General features: G+C 42.6%; 1 protein-coding gene across 1 annotated transcript in view; it reads left to right on the top strand.

Annotated features, from left to right (window-relative positions):
- The window catches only part of NPLOC4 (NPL4 homolog, ubiquitin recognition factor), a 340333-nt gene that overhangs the window by 182186 nt on the left and 141677 nt on the right, over nucleotides 1-16470 (top strand). Inside the window, exons 11-12 of the mRNA XM_069199778.1 lie at nucleotides 1998-2124; nucleotides 4900-5060. Of these exons, the coding sequence (XP_069055879.1) occupies nucleotides 1998-2124; nucleotides 4900-5060 (288 nt within the window). The remainder of the gene's footprint in view (nucleotides 1-1997; nucleotides 2125-4899; nucleotides 5061-16470) is intronic.

Genomic DNA, 16470 nt, shown 5'->3' with positions numbered 1-16470 from the left:
TACCATGCACACACTGCACAGCACTGCATTATCTCTGTAGTGTACATTGTGCAGGCACACATACACTCAACATTTACACCACTCTTGCGCTGTGCAGCACTCCACACCAAACCAATGTAGACCAAGGGGTGAGTTAAGCACATAGCATCAGAATTTCAATTCTAGACCTCACTCCAGTGACAGGTTAAAAAGGACATTTTCACTCCTTTTGATCACTACATGATATGTTGCCACCACCACACTTGTGCTGCTTAACTCCTGGTATAGGCAGTAGCCTTTCACCAGTAAGAGGGTAGCGCTTTGGGCTCACTCCAACAGGATTGCAGTCTGTGAAACAGGCCAGTGTTGTGGCACATATGCATGATCAGTGTTTGCCTAAGGCTACAGACATCAGTACAGTTGGGGCAGAGGTGTGCGTCCATTTCCATGCAGAGGACTTTTCTGTCCCAACAGTTCCTCTGCGCTTTTGTTTACTTGACCAACAAGCATGCAATACCTTACATTCCAAGCTATAGTGGCTCAATCCCCAGATTTGGGTACCTAAAACTGCTTGAATTGTGTATGGCCATAATGACACTAAAAAGGTATGCTGTGGAAATTCTGTGCTACTCACTGCAATTCTAGAAGTATTCACCAACTTCATTCTTCAGAAAATATACATTCTTCAATATTTACTATTACGTATAGAAATCTGGTATTGCTTACCATTAGCATATCTTTTTGCAATAAACAAAAACCACTGTGCGAGTCAGAAAAGTTATTTTGTGACCAGTTCTGCATCACAGACAGTAGTGCTTGTGAAAGATGTGTCTTCATCCTATATGTGAGTCATGAAGGTATGTGAAAAGTGGTTTGCAACTGCACAGTATTGATTGTGGACATAAACCATTTATCAGTTGTAGTCTGTAGTTGAGTTTTGCCTCGGGTAGCAAATAGGTGTCCACTGAATGTTCTCCCAATGCTTTTCTCTGCCTGGAAAGATGTTTTGTAAAGCATCACCTATCCCTGAAATGTTTTCAAACAGACAATGTGAACGCTGGAGTGGTGGTCTGCTATCCCTTTCAAGCCTCCACAGCCAGTTTGCCATGGGTCACAAAATGTGTCCTGCCTCATTAATATTTATGAGGCAGAAGGTTTATTACAATGCACATCTTCTGGTTTGAGAGTAGGGCTTAGTATATTCACATGTGATCTGTTTTTGAAAGCCCATTAATGAGTGCCATGTTAGCATTCATTGATATGGCCTACCAGTGCCAAAGTTTCTTTTCACCCAGGCAAAATGTAATCTGGGTGATTTACCGTAAAATTATATTTTGTTGTTGATAGTTATAGGAGTTTTAAGTTTAAGTATTAGTTATTTTGCGTAGTCCTTGTCTGCAAGGTTGTTTTTTTTTTTACATATCAACTGAACATATTGTGTGGTACTTGGGAGCCCTGATATCCCTATAATTCCTTATACAGATTTTGTTAATACTGTGTTAAGTGCTCTATTTTGTATAGGTGTGAGTGAGCGCTGTAATTAGCATATTGATAACTATGAACGTGGGGTTTCTGTTTGGTGCTTGATATTTGTTGTGTGTTCTTGTGGGCTTCTGTGAGTTATATAGTAGTAAGTGTACTGCAGACGCCCTGAATCCAATATATATGGCCTGTTTGTGCTCCTATTTGTGCTCTTCAAGAGGATAAACTGATTTTAATTATTGTTGCAGCCCTGTGTTAGCCCTCTAATACATGTCTGATATGTGTTGCGCAAGTATGTGTATTTGTAATAATCTATTGTGTACTGTGTGACTATCCTGTGGAGTATCACATAGAAAGCTTCTGATGCTCTTAGTAGTTGATATAGATAGGTTATTAGAGCAGTAATCAGAACCATATATTACATTCCACATGTTCACTTCCTGAGTCAGATTAGTATGATCAGTATTCCTTCAAGATGAGCTTTGATCTTTTAATGTGAATGCTTCTTACATTTATTCCTTCTTTCTTTCTTCTAGGATGCCTATTTCCTCAGTGCTGAAGAGTGCATCACTGCAGGATATTTGCAAAATAAGCACCCAAACCTCTGCCGGCTCTCACCTGATGGCCACTTTGGTTCTAAATTTGTGTCTGTGGTGGCAACAGGTAAGCCCTGAATGCAAGCTATCTAGTAAATTAATTTGATCATTGGTGTCCTCGAATTCTGTTATGGACCTGCATCAGGGAAATCTCTCTGACATGGTCAAGATCTTGGAGGGAACTGCAAAAGATCTGCAGTGGTAGCTAGCGAACCAAGATGGGGTCTGTGGAATCTTCCTTCCCCAACCAGAGCTAACTGTGGTGAGAGATGCGTCTCTTCTGGCATGGGGCAGCCATGTGGAAGGGTGGAGATGAGAGGACTCTGGTCTCTGGTGGAGTCTGGGCTACACACCAATCTGTTGGAGCTTTGGACGATTTGACTGGCATTGAAAGCTTTTCTTCCTTTGATCAAGGGAATGTTGACCCCCCAGCATTTTTATCTAAGGTTGTGACTCTCTTCCATCTGAGCCAGAACATCACCCTGCCTACTTTCTTTGCTCCTCCTCACCTCTCCAAAGAGGAGGAGAGACTGGGCCACCTGGACCCAAAGAGAGTGATGATCAACTGTCCGTGAGATATGCAGGAGCAAAAAAAAAAAGAGAAGGCAGTGAAGAAAAGGACCATCTTGCTGTGGATTGTTCTCTGCATTAAGATCTGCTACGCAGCTCGCTCCACCAAAGCCAAGGCTAGTACACAGCGCTCCGGTCCTGGTCATCTGTCAGGCAGCAATGAGGGCCTCACTGAACATTTTTAACAAACATTACTGCCTGGACAGTCCGGTCTATTGTGACCGCCGCTTTGTCCGTTTGATCCTGCAGGACTACTTCCTGATTTAATTGGTTTTGCAGTCTCACATCCTAGGCGGGTATGGCTTGGGTATCTATTCTAATATAACGAATCTGCGGCTAGAAGTCTCTATCATATAAACAGGTTACTTTGTTTCACTAATGCTTTCTCCGGTAGAGACAATCTAAATATAGATTCCTTACCGATCCTCCCCGCTCTGCAAAACAATTAAGGCGTAGGAAGCACATTTCTCAGAGCCTTAGTTTGTCACACAAATGGTCAGTGCTTATTGTGGCTCTGCGTCCATGGTGTGAGAAGTTGCAAAAGTAACTGATGTCTGCATTCGAAAGTGACACCTACATAAGTACCACACACATCACTTCCAGCGCGTACAATGCCAACTGAAAGCTGAACGACCCCACCTACCAATGTGAAGGAGTACTGCTCTAAAATCTTCTAGATCCACTTTGACGCCTAGGGATATTCTAAAATGAGGATTCTACGGCTAGATAGTCTCTACCAGGTCCGGCATTACTGAAGGTATCTAGCCTGTTCCTCCTCTTTCTGCTTGTAGTCTCGCTGGGCCCCTCAATGGTCGCAAAATTACAGTTTCTTCCTTTTATGGCTGGCACAGTTCATGATTGTGATACTGAACTAATTTGGTTTTGTGCTTCCAACACATACACCCCTTCCACCCACAACCCTGCTTATTTGGGCTATTTTTCAAACACTCTTTTTCTAGCCATGGCCATGCAAGACTACAGTTCACTTTTCTATTTCCATCAAGTTTATAGGATTTTCCTCCTGTGGGGATATTTATAGCTGTTTCCTTTAACAATCAAAGTATGTCTCATTTAATTGTGGCATCCCTAACTGTTACTATATTTTTCTGGCAACCTGCTGCTAAGTTCTTGGAGTGTAATGTCTTCGTAGCACGCTTATAAACATTTGAGGGTCCATGCTGTTGTTTCAACCGAATCTGTGGTTTCTACTAGGATTATTCTTGTTTATGGGGCATTGGCATTTCTTAAACCATCATCTGCCCTTAGTGTCAGTTGTCATCACTGGAGTGATTATTCAAAGCCATCCAGTAAAAACCTGCTTATTTGTGAATGTGTACTTCTCTGCTTCATTGAGGCTTCCATTTAGCAGGTCTCGAAGATTGATTGGCTTTCCCTTTTGCAGAGCAATTAACAAAGTGAAGAGTTTCCTGGCGAGGGATGGTATTGTGTTGTATTTCATAAGTCATATTTCGCATTTTGCTTCTTTGGTGCTCAATTTGTGTGCATACTTTAACAAATGATTGTGCGAGGACTCTAGTTCTGTAGAGCAATTATTCAGACACCTTTTTGTTGTCTATTGCCCCACCCCCGTGCAGTTTGGGTATCACAGTGGAAATGTGCATAGCCATTGGTTAAAGAGAAGGTGTTACTTTCTATACCTAAAAGTGTGCACCCATGACTATTTCTAAGTCTTGTGCACTGTCATGTGACATTGTGTTACCCTTCATCAGGCTTAGAGCCCACACATTACTTAGCATTGCTTGGCTTACTTGTCACTCTGATTTGCTTTCTTTTAGTTTGTTAGCTTTAATAGGCTTTCTTTCCCCTTATCTTGTTTATCTTTCCTCTGGCGCACAGATGCATTACTGTATACTTTTTTCAGGTGCTACTTTGTTCTTTTTGTTTAAACACTCTACAAGAAAATTTGTATTTTCCAGCTGTCTCCCTTGTCCCCTTTGTGCTCCTTCCCCATCCCCCTCCTGCCCACACTCCATTGTCCATGTATTTCTCCTAGGCCCTTCGATCCACCCGCCATTGTCTGTTTGCTTTTCCAAACACTACCAACATGGAGTTCTCCCAGGAATGTATTTTATAGTGACTATATATAAGCAGGGGTTTGTCCATAGAGAATTTGATGGATTGTACAAAGTATATTACTACCACATTTCTTTTTTTAATTAAAGAGAAGAGATGCAGATATAATCGTGATGGGGTTTGCTGCAATGCGAGGTGTCTTTGGAAACTAGTTTAATAATTTGCTTTTGTTTCTTAGGTGGACCAGATAACCAGGTGCATTTTGAGGGTTACCAAGTATCCAACCAGTGTATGGCATTAGTCCGTGATGAGTGTTTACTGCCCTGTCGTGATGTGCCAGAGCTGGGCTATGCCAAGGAATCCAGCAGTGAACAGTATGTGCCTGATGTTTTTTACAAGGTGAGCAATAAAGCTCAGTGCTACCCTTGGAATAAGTGCCAACACTGCCATTATGAATCTTCAGGGAGGCAGCTTATTGGGATAGTGCCCATGTAAACCTTTATCTAAAGTGCGCACAGAGCTCACAGAAGTTGTGTTGCAGGCTATTTGACATGGAGGAAAGTTAATGGTTGCACCCAAGTTTCAATAGAACTAGTGTATTCAGTACATTTCTTTACAGCTTGTGTATTCAGAGAGAAGGTGGAGTGCAGGTTGCAATGGCCTGATTATTGATGCAGCTAGATTTGAAGAGCCAATAAACTTCCATCAGGATGGTGGTGATGTGATCCTATTTCTTCAGGCCGTGGATGAAAAGTTGAAAAGTGCTGCTGTGTGGAATGTGCCTAAAAGGGGGGCAGGGTAATGCTGTACATAGTTGTGAGAGGTCATTGAGCAGGATGTTTCCACCATCCAGTTGTGAGAGTATGACGGCTTCATCAGCAGTTATTAAGTTGATATATGTGCAGAACAGTGCCACTTTCTTCAGTAGAGAGAGCTGGTACCAGACCATTTTAGTTTTCTTGGTAATGTTTATCTTCTCTACTCTTTTAAACCAAAGTAAGAGCTGCAGGTCTTTCCGCAAGAGAATGGTTGCTGACTGAGCACCTTCACGACCATTAGACTAACTAGACCATTCACACCTACATGCATGTGATAGCTTCAAATATAACTATATAGCGTTTATATGCCATGCTGTGGATATTTGCCTGATGGAAGTGCCTTCCCGCAAATTACTCACCCTATGAATTATCCTTCCAGGCTTCCAGGTACAGTAAAAATTCTCAATCAGTAGCTATATTGTGCTGCCAGGTGGTGCAATGCGGCTCTAGCTACAACTCTGCCTTCAGCCTCGACAACACAAGAGATTAAGTGACAAACAGAGCTCTGATGTCAGCTCCTGTTTTTTTTCTGAGTCACATCATTGCTGGTCTGGATCTCTGTTTCAGTATTTCTCAGACAGATTTCCTCAGGATTAGGTAGCGACTAGGTAAAATATCTCCTCCAGAACTTTCAGGCTTTAGACTCAGTTTCATATGCCTCAGGATGATCTCTGTTTTAAAACCAAATGATGTAAGCATGTGGTGTATCAGTCAGAGCACAACACTTCTGCCTGCAGTTTCTGTGCATCCATGCTCCTGAAATCCCTCTGTGTGTGGATGGCCAAGTTGTTTGTAGCAAAAGATTTTTCCACAAAAAGCTGCACAAGAAAAGGTTCTCTTCATTTTTTAGTATATGGCTTCACTCTTATGACTGTTCAGAGTCTCAGTGCCATTCCCCAAAACTAACCTCTTTTTCATTATCGGAGAAGGTCACGATACAGAAAAAACAGTGCTTCCAGTCCATTGGTTAACTCCACCAGGTCGACACTTTCCAGCTTGCCATGGTGGAACTGTTCTTAGATCTTCTGGGCAGCCTCTGATAGGGGAGGATGTTCTTGCTGCTTGGCAACTTTGACAGCTCAACCCCATGCCTCCTTTGACTGCAATGCATAAACAAAGCTGAGGTCTGCTAATGCACCATCCCTTATTCGATCGAATCCTCCTTTGGCGCAGATGCCTCCACTAAGCCAAATTTGACTTCCCTTTCGAAGCTGTCTGCTGTGAAAAACATTATCCATGCGGGTAAAGGCAAACTTTAATAATGTTCCCTTGACACATCAACTCCCTAGGGCTCGGAGATTTGCCTAAATGAATAAGATTTTCGACTCCATTACATATGGACTGCCTGATAAAGATTGTGGCCATAGAGAAGATGATGAATCAGAGGCTGATAACCGCCTTTCCATTTCTACTACTGATGCAGGCTTATATCTGGATTAACAACATTTGATGGCCTAGACACTTCACCAGAATGGGCCAGCCCATAACCCTCTTGCTCTGCCTCAAAGGAAGTCTCATTTACGACTGCAGTGTGTAAAGCATCTGAAGCATTGCAATCAACCTTGGTCTCTGCAAAGTCTAACATTTTTAAAGAGATGTTTTTAAAGGAGACATTGCAAACCATCTCAGTATTGTCATAGTCAGTTCCTTTTTATGGCTCCTTCAGGCAGGATCTCAGAACACCTCTGGTGCTTTTCGTTAACCAGATTGTGGAAAAAAACATTTTCAGAGCTTTATTAAAGCTTTTTCACTTGACATTTTAAAAATGTTTGAGTCAAGTGCTGCCATTTTTTCGAAATTCTGACAGGATTTTCTCTCACAATGCCGACTTTCTTTACGAAATGCCTTTCTTGTAGCAGAAACAAAGCCTCTTCTGATGCCCACAAGGTATGTGTAGTGTGTTTTTCTCCTGATCATTTCTCCAAGGGCTGTGATATCTACAGCAAACTGTTCAAAAGAACACTGAAGGTCAGGGAAGGAATGGGGCTGCATTCCTGGACGGAAGATATGAAGGCAGATGAAGAAAATTAAAATATTGGAGAGATCTGCTTCATGCCATTCTCCAGAAAAGCACAGAAAAACAGGTTCTGACTCCCATAAGAGGCGATCTGAGACTGAAAAATCACCCTCTCGACACAATCACTGACATTACTCCCACCGATGACATTCCACGTCAGAAACATTGGCATCACCGTCAAGAGGTTTGCCTCCAACCTGTTTGCCTTCAAAGGAGGGCTCCACATCAACGAGACTTCATCAGTGTTGCAATGCGACGTCAAGATCAACACCAGCACTCAGTGCAACGCCAACATCCATCACAGCACTGCTGTCGGGATCGCTTTCATTGTCAAAATCACATCACTCAAAGCCAAAATTGTAATGTTCAGCATCACACATGGGGTTATGTGATCACCGTTCAGCTTCGAAATTACAACATCAATTGTCAACATCAACGCCTAAAACAAAGTCCCACTCAACATCCAAAAGTCACCTCTCGCCGCCTATGATACTCGCTATATTAAGCAAACATATGTAATGCATCTCGCATTTGCTCAAGAGCGATTAGTGTTGTAAATTCCTAAATTGACTTTTCTTGCCACACAACTCGAAAATTTAAAGTAAAACAGTTGACATAAGCAAGCCGATTCAAAGCGCCACAACTGCCATGAGCATGTGTAGAGACATAAAAGGAAAAAGAAGTTCGCTCACAGTCAAACGTATCAGCAAAAGTGCAAGTATCCATGGAACAGGGTCGGTGTCCAAGACGGTAAGAAAACCGCCCCAAGGAGGAACAAACGTAAAGCATTTACCAATGACAATAAAGGAACTTTGAAAGGCAAGCTACAAACGAGTGATAGTGGTGGGCGTGGTTAAAAGCCCACAGATAGACTGCAACAGGTCAAAGAGCTTGCTTGCACAATTTAAAAAAAAGGTCCCTTTATGGACCAAGAGCTACTGTTCTGCCAAATTTGGTGTAATTCCGTTCAGTGGTTCGGGCGCTATCCATGTTTAAAATCCCTATGGAAAAATGCATGGTGAAAAAGTGTTTTCGGACCCCCCCTTTTTCTCTGCCCACACTTAACTGATCACCCCAAAACCTTCCAGACAGATGCTGAAGTGAGTGTCATCATTTTTGGGGAAACTTTTGTGAAGATTCATCACACGGCACCAAAGTCATTAGCAAAACAAAAAATGTTTTTTGTATAGAAACTAGATCCGAACTACCTAGTGGTGACAACCACTAGGATATGGATAGATATATATGTATGTATAACAATATATATATATATATATATATATATATATATATATATATATATATATATATATATATAAATATATATATATATATATATATATATATATATATATATATATATATATATATATATATATATATACGTACACATACATATTCAAATACTCACTAATTGTTGGAAGGTGGGTCATTGGTTGTGTGGCCTGTACAAGTAATGAGTCCGCACACGACCGCCACTAGGAACCAAACACCCCATTGTAGCGCTTGACTCTCATAGGGTAGCGTTGCAGAGCAGTCCAAGGCTTACTCAAGGGAGGTGGTGTGGGCTAGTAATCCCCATTCATGAGCACACAAGCATGACTCTAAATAAATGATTGTCCAGTTTGTGCTTTTCTTTTGATAAAGTAAAAGTACATTTATTACTCACACACACACTACTCAATACTATGCAACAATCTACAAATATACACAAAGTGATGGAATCACTCCGGGAGGACATTGTGTAATCTCTCATGTCTCCTCCAAGGGAGGATATAATCCAACAACCCACATGGCAAAAAAATCCCCGTTGTCCCCCTGCAACATTTGAACCTTTGACAGTAATGTGGAATGAACACACCTACATCTGCAATTAAGTACATCTATCTTGCCAAGAGGTGGCTGTCAATCTCATTATTTAAATTAGCATCAACAGGGAACATATAGGACCATATTCAAACAATGTAACCATTAGGATTACTTTTAGATTACTTTTGGATTATATTCAAATTACTCTTAATTAACCATCAAATAACAGTTGAATACATTGAGTAATACCAGCCTACACCTCTAGTAGACACAGTCCCACAATCCAGAACAAAAGTCCACATAAGCTTGTGCTGTAACAATTGGTAGAACCCTTGGGGGGGTTATCATTCCTTTGTCCCACGCTACCTAGGGTGGGGACGCAAACTGCTTGGGTGGAGGCTGTGCTGCTCCTGCAGGTCCCCCTGTCCATGGGCATGGATTTGGTGGTGGCCCCATCGCCCTGGGACCACCGCAAGCTGGTTTAGGGGACCAAACCCCTGCTCCTGCCCCGCAAAGCATGCTGGGGCAGCCGCATATGTGATAAGCGGCTCTCCTGCTGCCCTGGGGAGAACCGCTGTGCCTGCGAAAGCTGATGCGTCTTCCTGGGGGGTGCCGGTCCCACCCTGACACCCCCACACAAGGTAAATGCTCCTTCGTTGGAGGGTGGCGCAGGGAGCCCACCCCTGTTCGCCCCCGCCGGCTCCCTGCACGGCCAGCACCTCCGTGTGCTGCCACAGGAGCTGGCCTTCTCTGTGCTGTCTGCCCGCTCCAGCGGGCAGACACGTGCAGGCTGGTAGCCAGACGGGCTGCTTGGGGGAGGGCAACGGCACTCCCCCCTTCCTCCCTGCAGCTTTGGGGCCCCAGGATGGGTCCGGGGCCCTCTTGGGGTTTTTCACGGGGGGTGCGACGGAGCCTCACGACTTGACTTCTGCTGGGGACCGCAGGATGGGGTCTGGGACCCTTTCCCGGCCAGTGTTCACAGGGAGCGGACGGCACTCCCCGCCTTCTTCTTCGCCCCCGGCACCTCCACAGCCAGCGGCCATCTTGCGAGGGTGCGCGACGGCCCCCAACCCCCCACTCTTCCTTCTTCACTCACTTATGTTACTTGGAGAGCAACATAGCACTAACTTTTATCCAGAGTGGAAAGACTTCAAAAATTGTGCTGGTCTTAAAGGTATCTGCTTATCTTCAGAAAACCTGTGCATCAAGAAATGGCCATGAATGGAATTCACTGAATCCCATTTCTGAGAAGCTGTTACATAAGGGGAAATCCGAGGGCGAATCCTCAGTTGACGACTCAAATAAATGCACTTGAGTACCTTTTAAATGAATGTTCTTGAGTACCTAAGCTTAAAAGCTAGTCATTTGCTGAAAAAACAGATTGCTTGAAACTAATGTTGACGTATTACAAACTCTGTTGCAGGGCTTCAACTGGTAACAATGTACTTATAATTTGTGGAAAACTAAGACTGAAATATTATCTTCTAGTGCAGTCACCAAGTACCATTTGTGGGTGGTGCTCACTCTGCAACTCAAATGTTCTAACAAAAAGTGAGGGCAACAGGCACATTAAGCTGGCATCCCACATCATGCTTCAACTGTACGACGTGTCTGTGCCCACTCAAATCATGTTCACTTCAAGTTTCCTTTCCTCAGAAGCTCCAAACAAATCAGGGGGTCTGGGCAGTGTTAAAAGCACAGCCTGCTTCTATGTGAGTCTAACTACTTGAATATTTATGTTTCTAAGTTTGAAGTTTGAAGGCAACTTTCTTCAGTGGGCCAACCATGTCCAAACCGAGTAGATCTCTTGACTTCTCAATCTGGCTCTTTAAGTTTATTCACCCAAGGAAAAAAATCATAAAGTCACTTAACTTAATCCATTCATTCGCTACTAAATGCATTATTAGGCCCCTTGAATAATCAGTGTATGGCCCGGATTGTAAATTCCCTTTGGACGGTTAACCTTTTTATGCTAGAAAACCTATTTTACATGTCTGTTCTAGTAACCCTTCATGTTAATAAATGCTTATTAATTACCATGACTCCCTTCCGATGTTAGATTTCCTACACCCATAGAATCATTTGTAGGGTTCCGACAAGTCACCTTAAGACCATGAATAGCAGTGATTGGTTAATACAGATTTGGGGGAGTAAGCCGTTGCCTACTTCTCCACCTCGCTGGCCAGTGACATCCTCACACTTATAAAGTGTTGAACTGTTGACCATTATAACTCAATGCACTGTGCGTGGCTGTGCTGTGTTCCATTTAAAACTGTCTCCAAGACCAAATCAGATCCCTCCTAAAGCAGTTCAACTAACAGACTTCTGAAAAAGTGAACTTCAGTGTTGCCCAATCTGTATCAAGAGTCACAGTGCAGTATGCCACAGGACGAGTGAAGTTAGGTAAGGGTGAACTGCATATTAAGAAACATAAATACAACTACAAATCATACATAGTTTGCTGAATATTTTGTTCATAACTTTATCTAATGTAGACTCAAGGGGATGTGCACTATACTGCACCGCTCCTTACAGCCAATCAAAAGCCACCTGTGACTTTATTCTAACTGACTTATATGTAGTTCTATGCTTTTCACGTTTGCATCCTAATATATTCTGTCTGCATTTTAATATATTCACTGCACAAATTCCTTCACACGGTTTTAAGTATTTGTGGCATTATACAAATCACAACGCAAACTACGTTAACATTCCTGACTCAGCCTCACCCCCGATATCTGCTATGAACAAGTAAACGTGCAAAATACATTTCTGATGCAGGTTTGGTGAACTCCTGGTGAGCAGGTGCCTAATTGACGCCGGGTTTTCCAGGGGCATGTCTTCCAGAAGCAGGAAGCCTCATATTTGCTCAGATGGGGTTAACATCAAAGTTCAGCACAAACAAAACCTCTGCATTTCTTACAAAGAAGCTGTGGCAACTGCGAGTATAACACATTTTCCACAGTCCACATGCCTCAGAAGACCTAAAGGGTGTATTTTTTTTTTTTTTTTTTTTTTTAAACAGAAGACATGTAAATGCAAAAGAGGAAAACTGTAAAAAGTGGTAAATAAAACTCCCCTGGGAGACTTTCTTACTCAAAACTGTTGCTGACTTGATAAAAAGCCAAAATGTACTCTGTTGGGGGTAAGAAGCTTCTTAAAATAGCAGAAACTTTCCTCCTCTGCCTGAGGCAGAGCCCCGTACTGTGTCGATAAGAGCCCTACAGCTGCAGTTTGTGCTGTAGACTTTTGGTAAGCAAAAAAACTAAACAGAACTGATCTTTGTTTGCCACATAAATTCAGCAACCCTGTCTCATAATTTCGTCTTTTCCTGCCATGTTTTGGTGGTCACTGGCGGCTGCTGACATCAGAAATCACTAGCCCTTGAGGAGAGACCAGATGACTGCACTACCTCGTGTTGTGTAAACGTCTGAACAGATATTGGAAAATAAGGCTGGGAAAGATTTTTTATTTTTATTCTAACAGAATGAAAAGTCTTGCCTTCTTGCCTCGCATTCCAACAAAGCTCTAATGAAGTTAGCAGCAGAGCAGCCTGAGATGATTTATGGCCCCAATAAAGGAAATAAGCAATATCCTGTGTTCGATGTCTGAGTGCTGGCAGGGAGGGGACCAGAAGAGATAGACTCGAGATGCGAGGCTAAACAAGTTTCTCATCATTACTTCTAGGTTTAGCTGCATTCTACCAGAAAGGTATATTGTGGCTTTCGTGAGCAGTGAGGTAAACTACCGGGTTTTTCTTTTGTAAAATAAGCTTATTTTAGGAGCCAGAAGTAAACAAGGACAGCTCTGAAATAAAGCCAAAACAAACGTCAGCCACATGGGAAGAGATGGGAGGGACGGAATGCTGCAATAAAACACAGGCAGCTACCAGCCTAAAACACCCACAGTGAAAGGGGAGCACCAAAGACCTAACAAAAATAGTCCGTCACAGCAACAGTTAAAGAAACCAAAGTGGAATAATACAGTAGTTGGTCACTGCTCTGAAACAGAAAAAGGCTGAACTGACAACTAGCGAGCAAGAATTTTTTAAGGACACTGCAACCAATAAATCAAATTGCTTTAAGCCATAGGAAGTATACTAAAAGTATGTACGAGGTCGAACGCTTACTCTCCACTTAAAAAAAGGAAGTACGATATTGATGGATCCTCTCTCGATGTTAAGAATAACACACATGGCGATTTCTCGCCATGCTCGGACTCTTCACAGCCATCGGAACCTCTTTCTTTTAATCAATATACAGGTCGTCAACCAATGCGACCCATTATTCCATCCACTGACCCTATACAAGTGCCTTTACAACCTTTACAATATCACCAGTAAGACAATTTTCCAGAGCAACATCTGTCACCTATTCAGAAGTGGAAGGCTCCTTCCCTGATCAGACAGACTCCCGCAATATCCTTGTCTCCCTCAGTGAGGAAGAAATGCTTCGTATGAAAAACGAAGCAGAAAGCGTGAAAGCAGACAACAATACAAGTCCAAGGATAGAACGTTCTACTATCAAAGGGTTCGAACCCCTAGGTGGCCTCAAATCCAAAGTCAAAAACTCTTCACATGCAAAGCAATGAAAAGTGCCCCACCCCAACCCCTCCCCCAACACACACGCACACAATGTCTTTCTCCTTTCGTGGGAGCAGTGACAAGTTTCCCGGAAAATTGGAAAAGAATAACAAGGGACAAAAGAGTCTTAAACACAATTCACAATGGTTATGCTGTTTGTTTCACAACTACTACACCATCTGTCCCGCCATAACGAGTCACACCAGCTCATTTAACCAACCTCAAGCAAAAGACTTCCATTCTCTTGCAGCAAATAGTAATAGAAGAACACATCTGAGAAACCACAGAGTTTATTCCACATGCTTTCTTGTCCAAAAGAAAAATCAACCCCATTTTGCTGGATCTCAGGATTCTCAACAAATTCATAAATAAAATAAAATTTGGAATGCTGTCACTACATCTCACACTTCAGGAAAAACGAATGGTTCTGGCCAGTAGATCACCAAGACGCATTCTTTTACATTCCAGTCATTCATCATCACAGACAGTTCCTAAACTTTGCAGTAGGAACGCGCCACTGTCAGTATGCTGTACTTCCTTTCGACCTGAAATTTGCCCCTTGCATCTTTTCCAAATGCATGTCAGTGGTGGTGGCACATCTAAGAAAACATGTTTTTTCCGTATATCCTTTTCTGGACAACTGGCTAATAAGAGCAGACTCGCTAGCTAAGGCGCAAAAGGAATATTGAACTACTAAATCTCTTCTGGCAAACCTGCAACTACAAGTCCATTTAGAAAAGTCAATCTCCAAGCCATTACAGTGTCTTATTCCTTGGAGCAACCTTAGAGACCCAGAATGAAAGTGTTTCCTTCAGAGGAGAGAGTATTAGCAATACAAACAAAGTGTGCTCACCTTGTGCTGCAGAAAAAAGTCACAGTTCTCAAGGTAGCTTCTCTTCTAGGGTGAATGCCATCTTGCATTTACATAGTCCCAAATGCTTTCCCTCCAAATGGATCTTGAGGATCAGTGGGAACAAAAGACGGGTCGTTGGGAAGATTGGATTCTCATAACAGCGACTCTCTCTCTCTCCTGGTGGACTAACCCTCAGAAGAATCTTCTTACAGGAGTCCTCTTACAGAAGCAACACCATCCCAAACCATCATAACAGATGCATCACTAACAGGATGGGGCATTCATATGACTCATCGTGCCGTTCAAGGCCTTTGGTCTAAGAAAGAACAATCCTATCACATCAGCCTATTGAAACTGAAAGCTGTGCATCTAGCTCTAAAAGCTTTCCTACAATCTTTTGCTTCAAAAGACACCATGATTCAGACAGACAACACTACTACAATGCATTACTTGGACAGGACCGGACAAGGTCACAATTGCTCTTCAAGTATGCAAAGGATGTGGCATTGGGCTCTAGCAAGAGGCTTTTCCATCATAGCTTTCCAAATTCAGGGAGCTCAAAATGTAGAGGCAGATTTTCTCAGTCGTTCCCACGAGGAAAACCAGGAATGGGTGCTCCATGACGAAGTAGATGACTACATCTTTGAAGAATGGGGCACCCCAACATTAGATTTGTTTGCCACCACTCAAAACAACAAATGCCAAGACTTTGCATCCAGCGCTCATTAGCAATGCCCTTTTGATAGACTGGTCAACTCCATTTGTGTATGCCTTTCCTCCAGTCCCTCGCATTTAGATACTCATGAGGTCACACTTCACAGTGATCCTGATTGCTCCGGATTGGCATAGACAGTGGTGGTACACATATTTCCTTCACTTATCAATAGCTTGCCAATAATGTCTACCACTTAGACCGGGCTTCCTCACCAGACTCCACTGCAAGATTCTGCACCCAACGATCCTGTCGTTGAATTTGGCTGCATGGTTCCTGAGATCATTCTATAGGGACATTTGAACATCCCACAAGATTTCATGAGCATCTTAAAGGAAGCAAAGCATCCTTGTACAAGGGCCTGTTATGCTTTTAAGTGGAAGCGTTTCTGCATGTGGTGTTGTGCTCAGAACTACGAACATATTACAGTGCAAGAAAATGTAATTTGCCCTTACTTACTAGATCTCACAGAGTCAGGACTACAATTATCTTCTGTCAGAGTATATTTAGCAGCTGTCCCAGCATATCGGAAATCACAAATGTAACAATCCTTTTTCATGATCCCAGTAGTTAAAGTTTTTCTTGAAGGGCTAAAGAAGGTCTTTTCACCAGTCAGAAGACCTTCTCCTTGGGAATTAAATTTGGCATTATCAAAATTGATGGGTTCCCCCCCCCCCTCCCTGCTTTTAAACCCATCCATAAAGCAACACTGCAACACTTGTCCTGGAAAACAGCATTCTTAGTGGCTGTTATTTCCATGCATGAAGTTAATGAGATGCAGTCTCTCTCCTCAGTTGTACCTTTCACAGTTTTTGTTCAAAATAGGGTTGTTTTGTGTATGCACCCTTCATTTCTCCCTAAAGTGATATCAGTTTCATATCAACCAGGCTATCACTCTGCCTACCTTTTTTTCCAAATCCTACCTCCTCTTCTGAAACACCATTACATCCTCTTGACATTAAAAGAGTACTACTACTCTTTTATTTAGATAAAACCAATCCTGTTGGAAAGTCTACTC

Source organism: Pleurodeles waltl, chromosome 7 (assembly GCF_031143425.1).
Source record: "Pleurodeles waltl isolate 20211129_DDA chromosome 7, aPleWal1.hap1.20221129, whole genome shotgun sequence".
In the NCBI taxonomy this organism is placed as follows: Eukaryota; Metazoa; Chordata; class Amphibia; order Caudata; family Salamandridae; genus Pleurodeles; species Pleurodeles waltl.
This window is presented reverse-complemented; position numbering and strand designations above follow the sequence as displayed.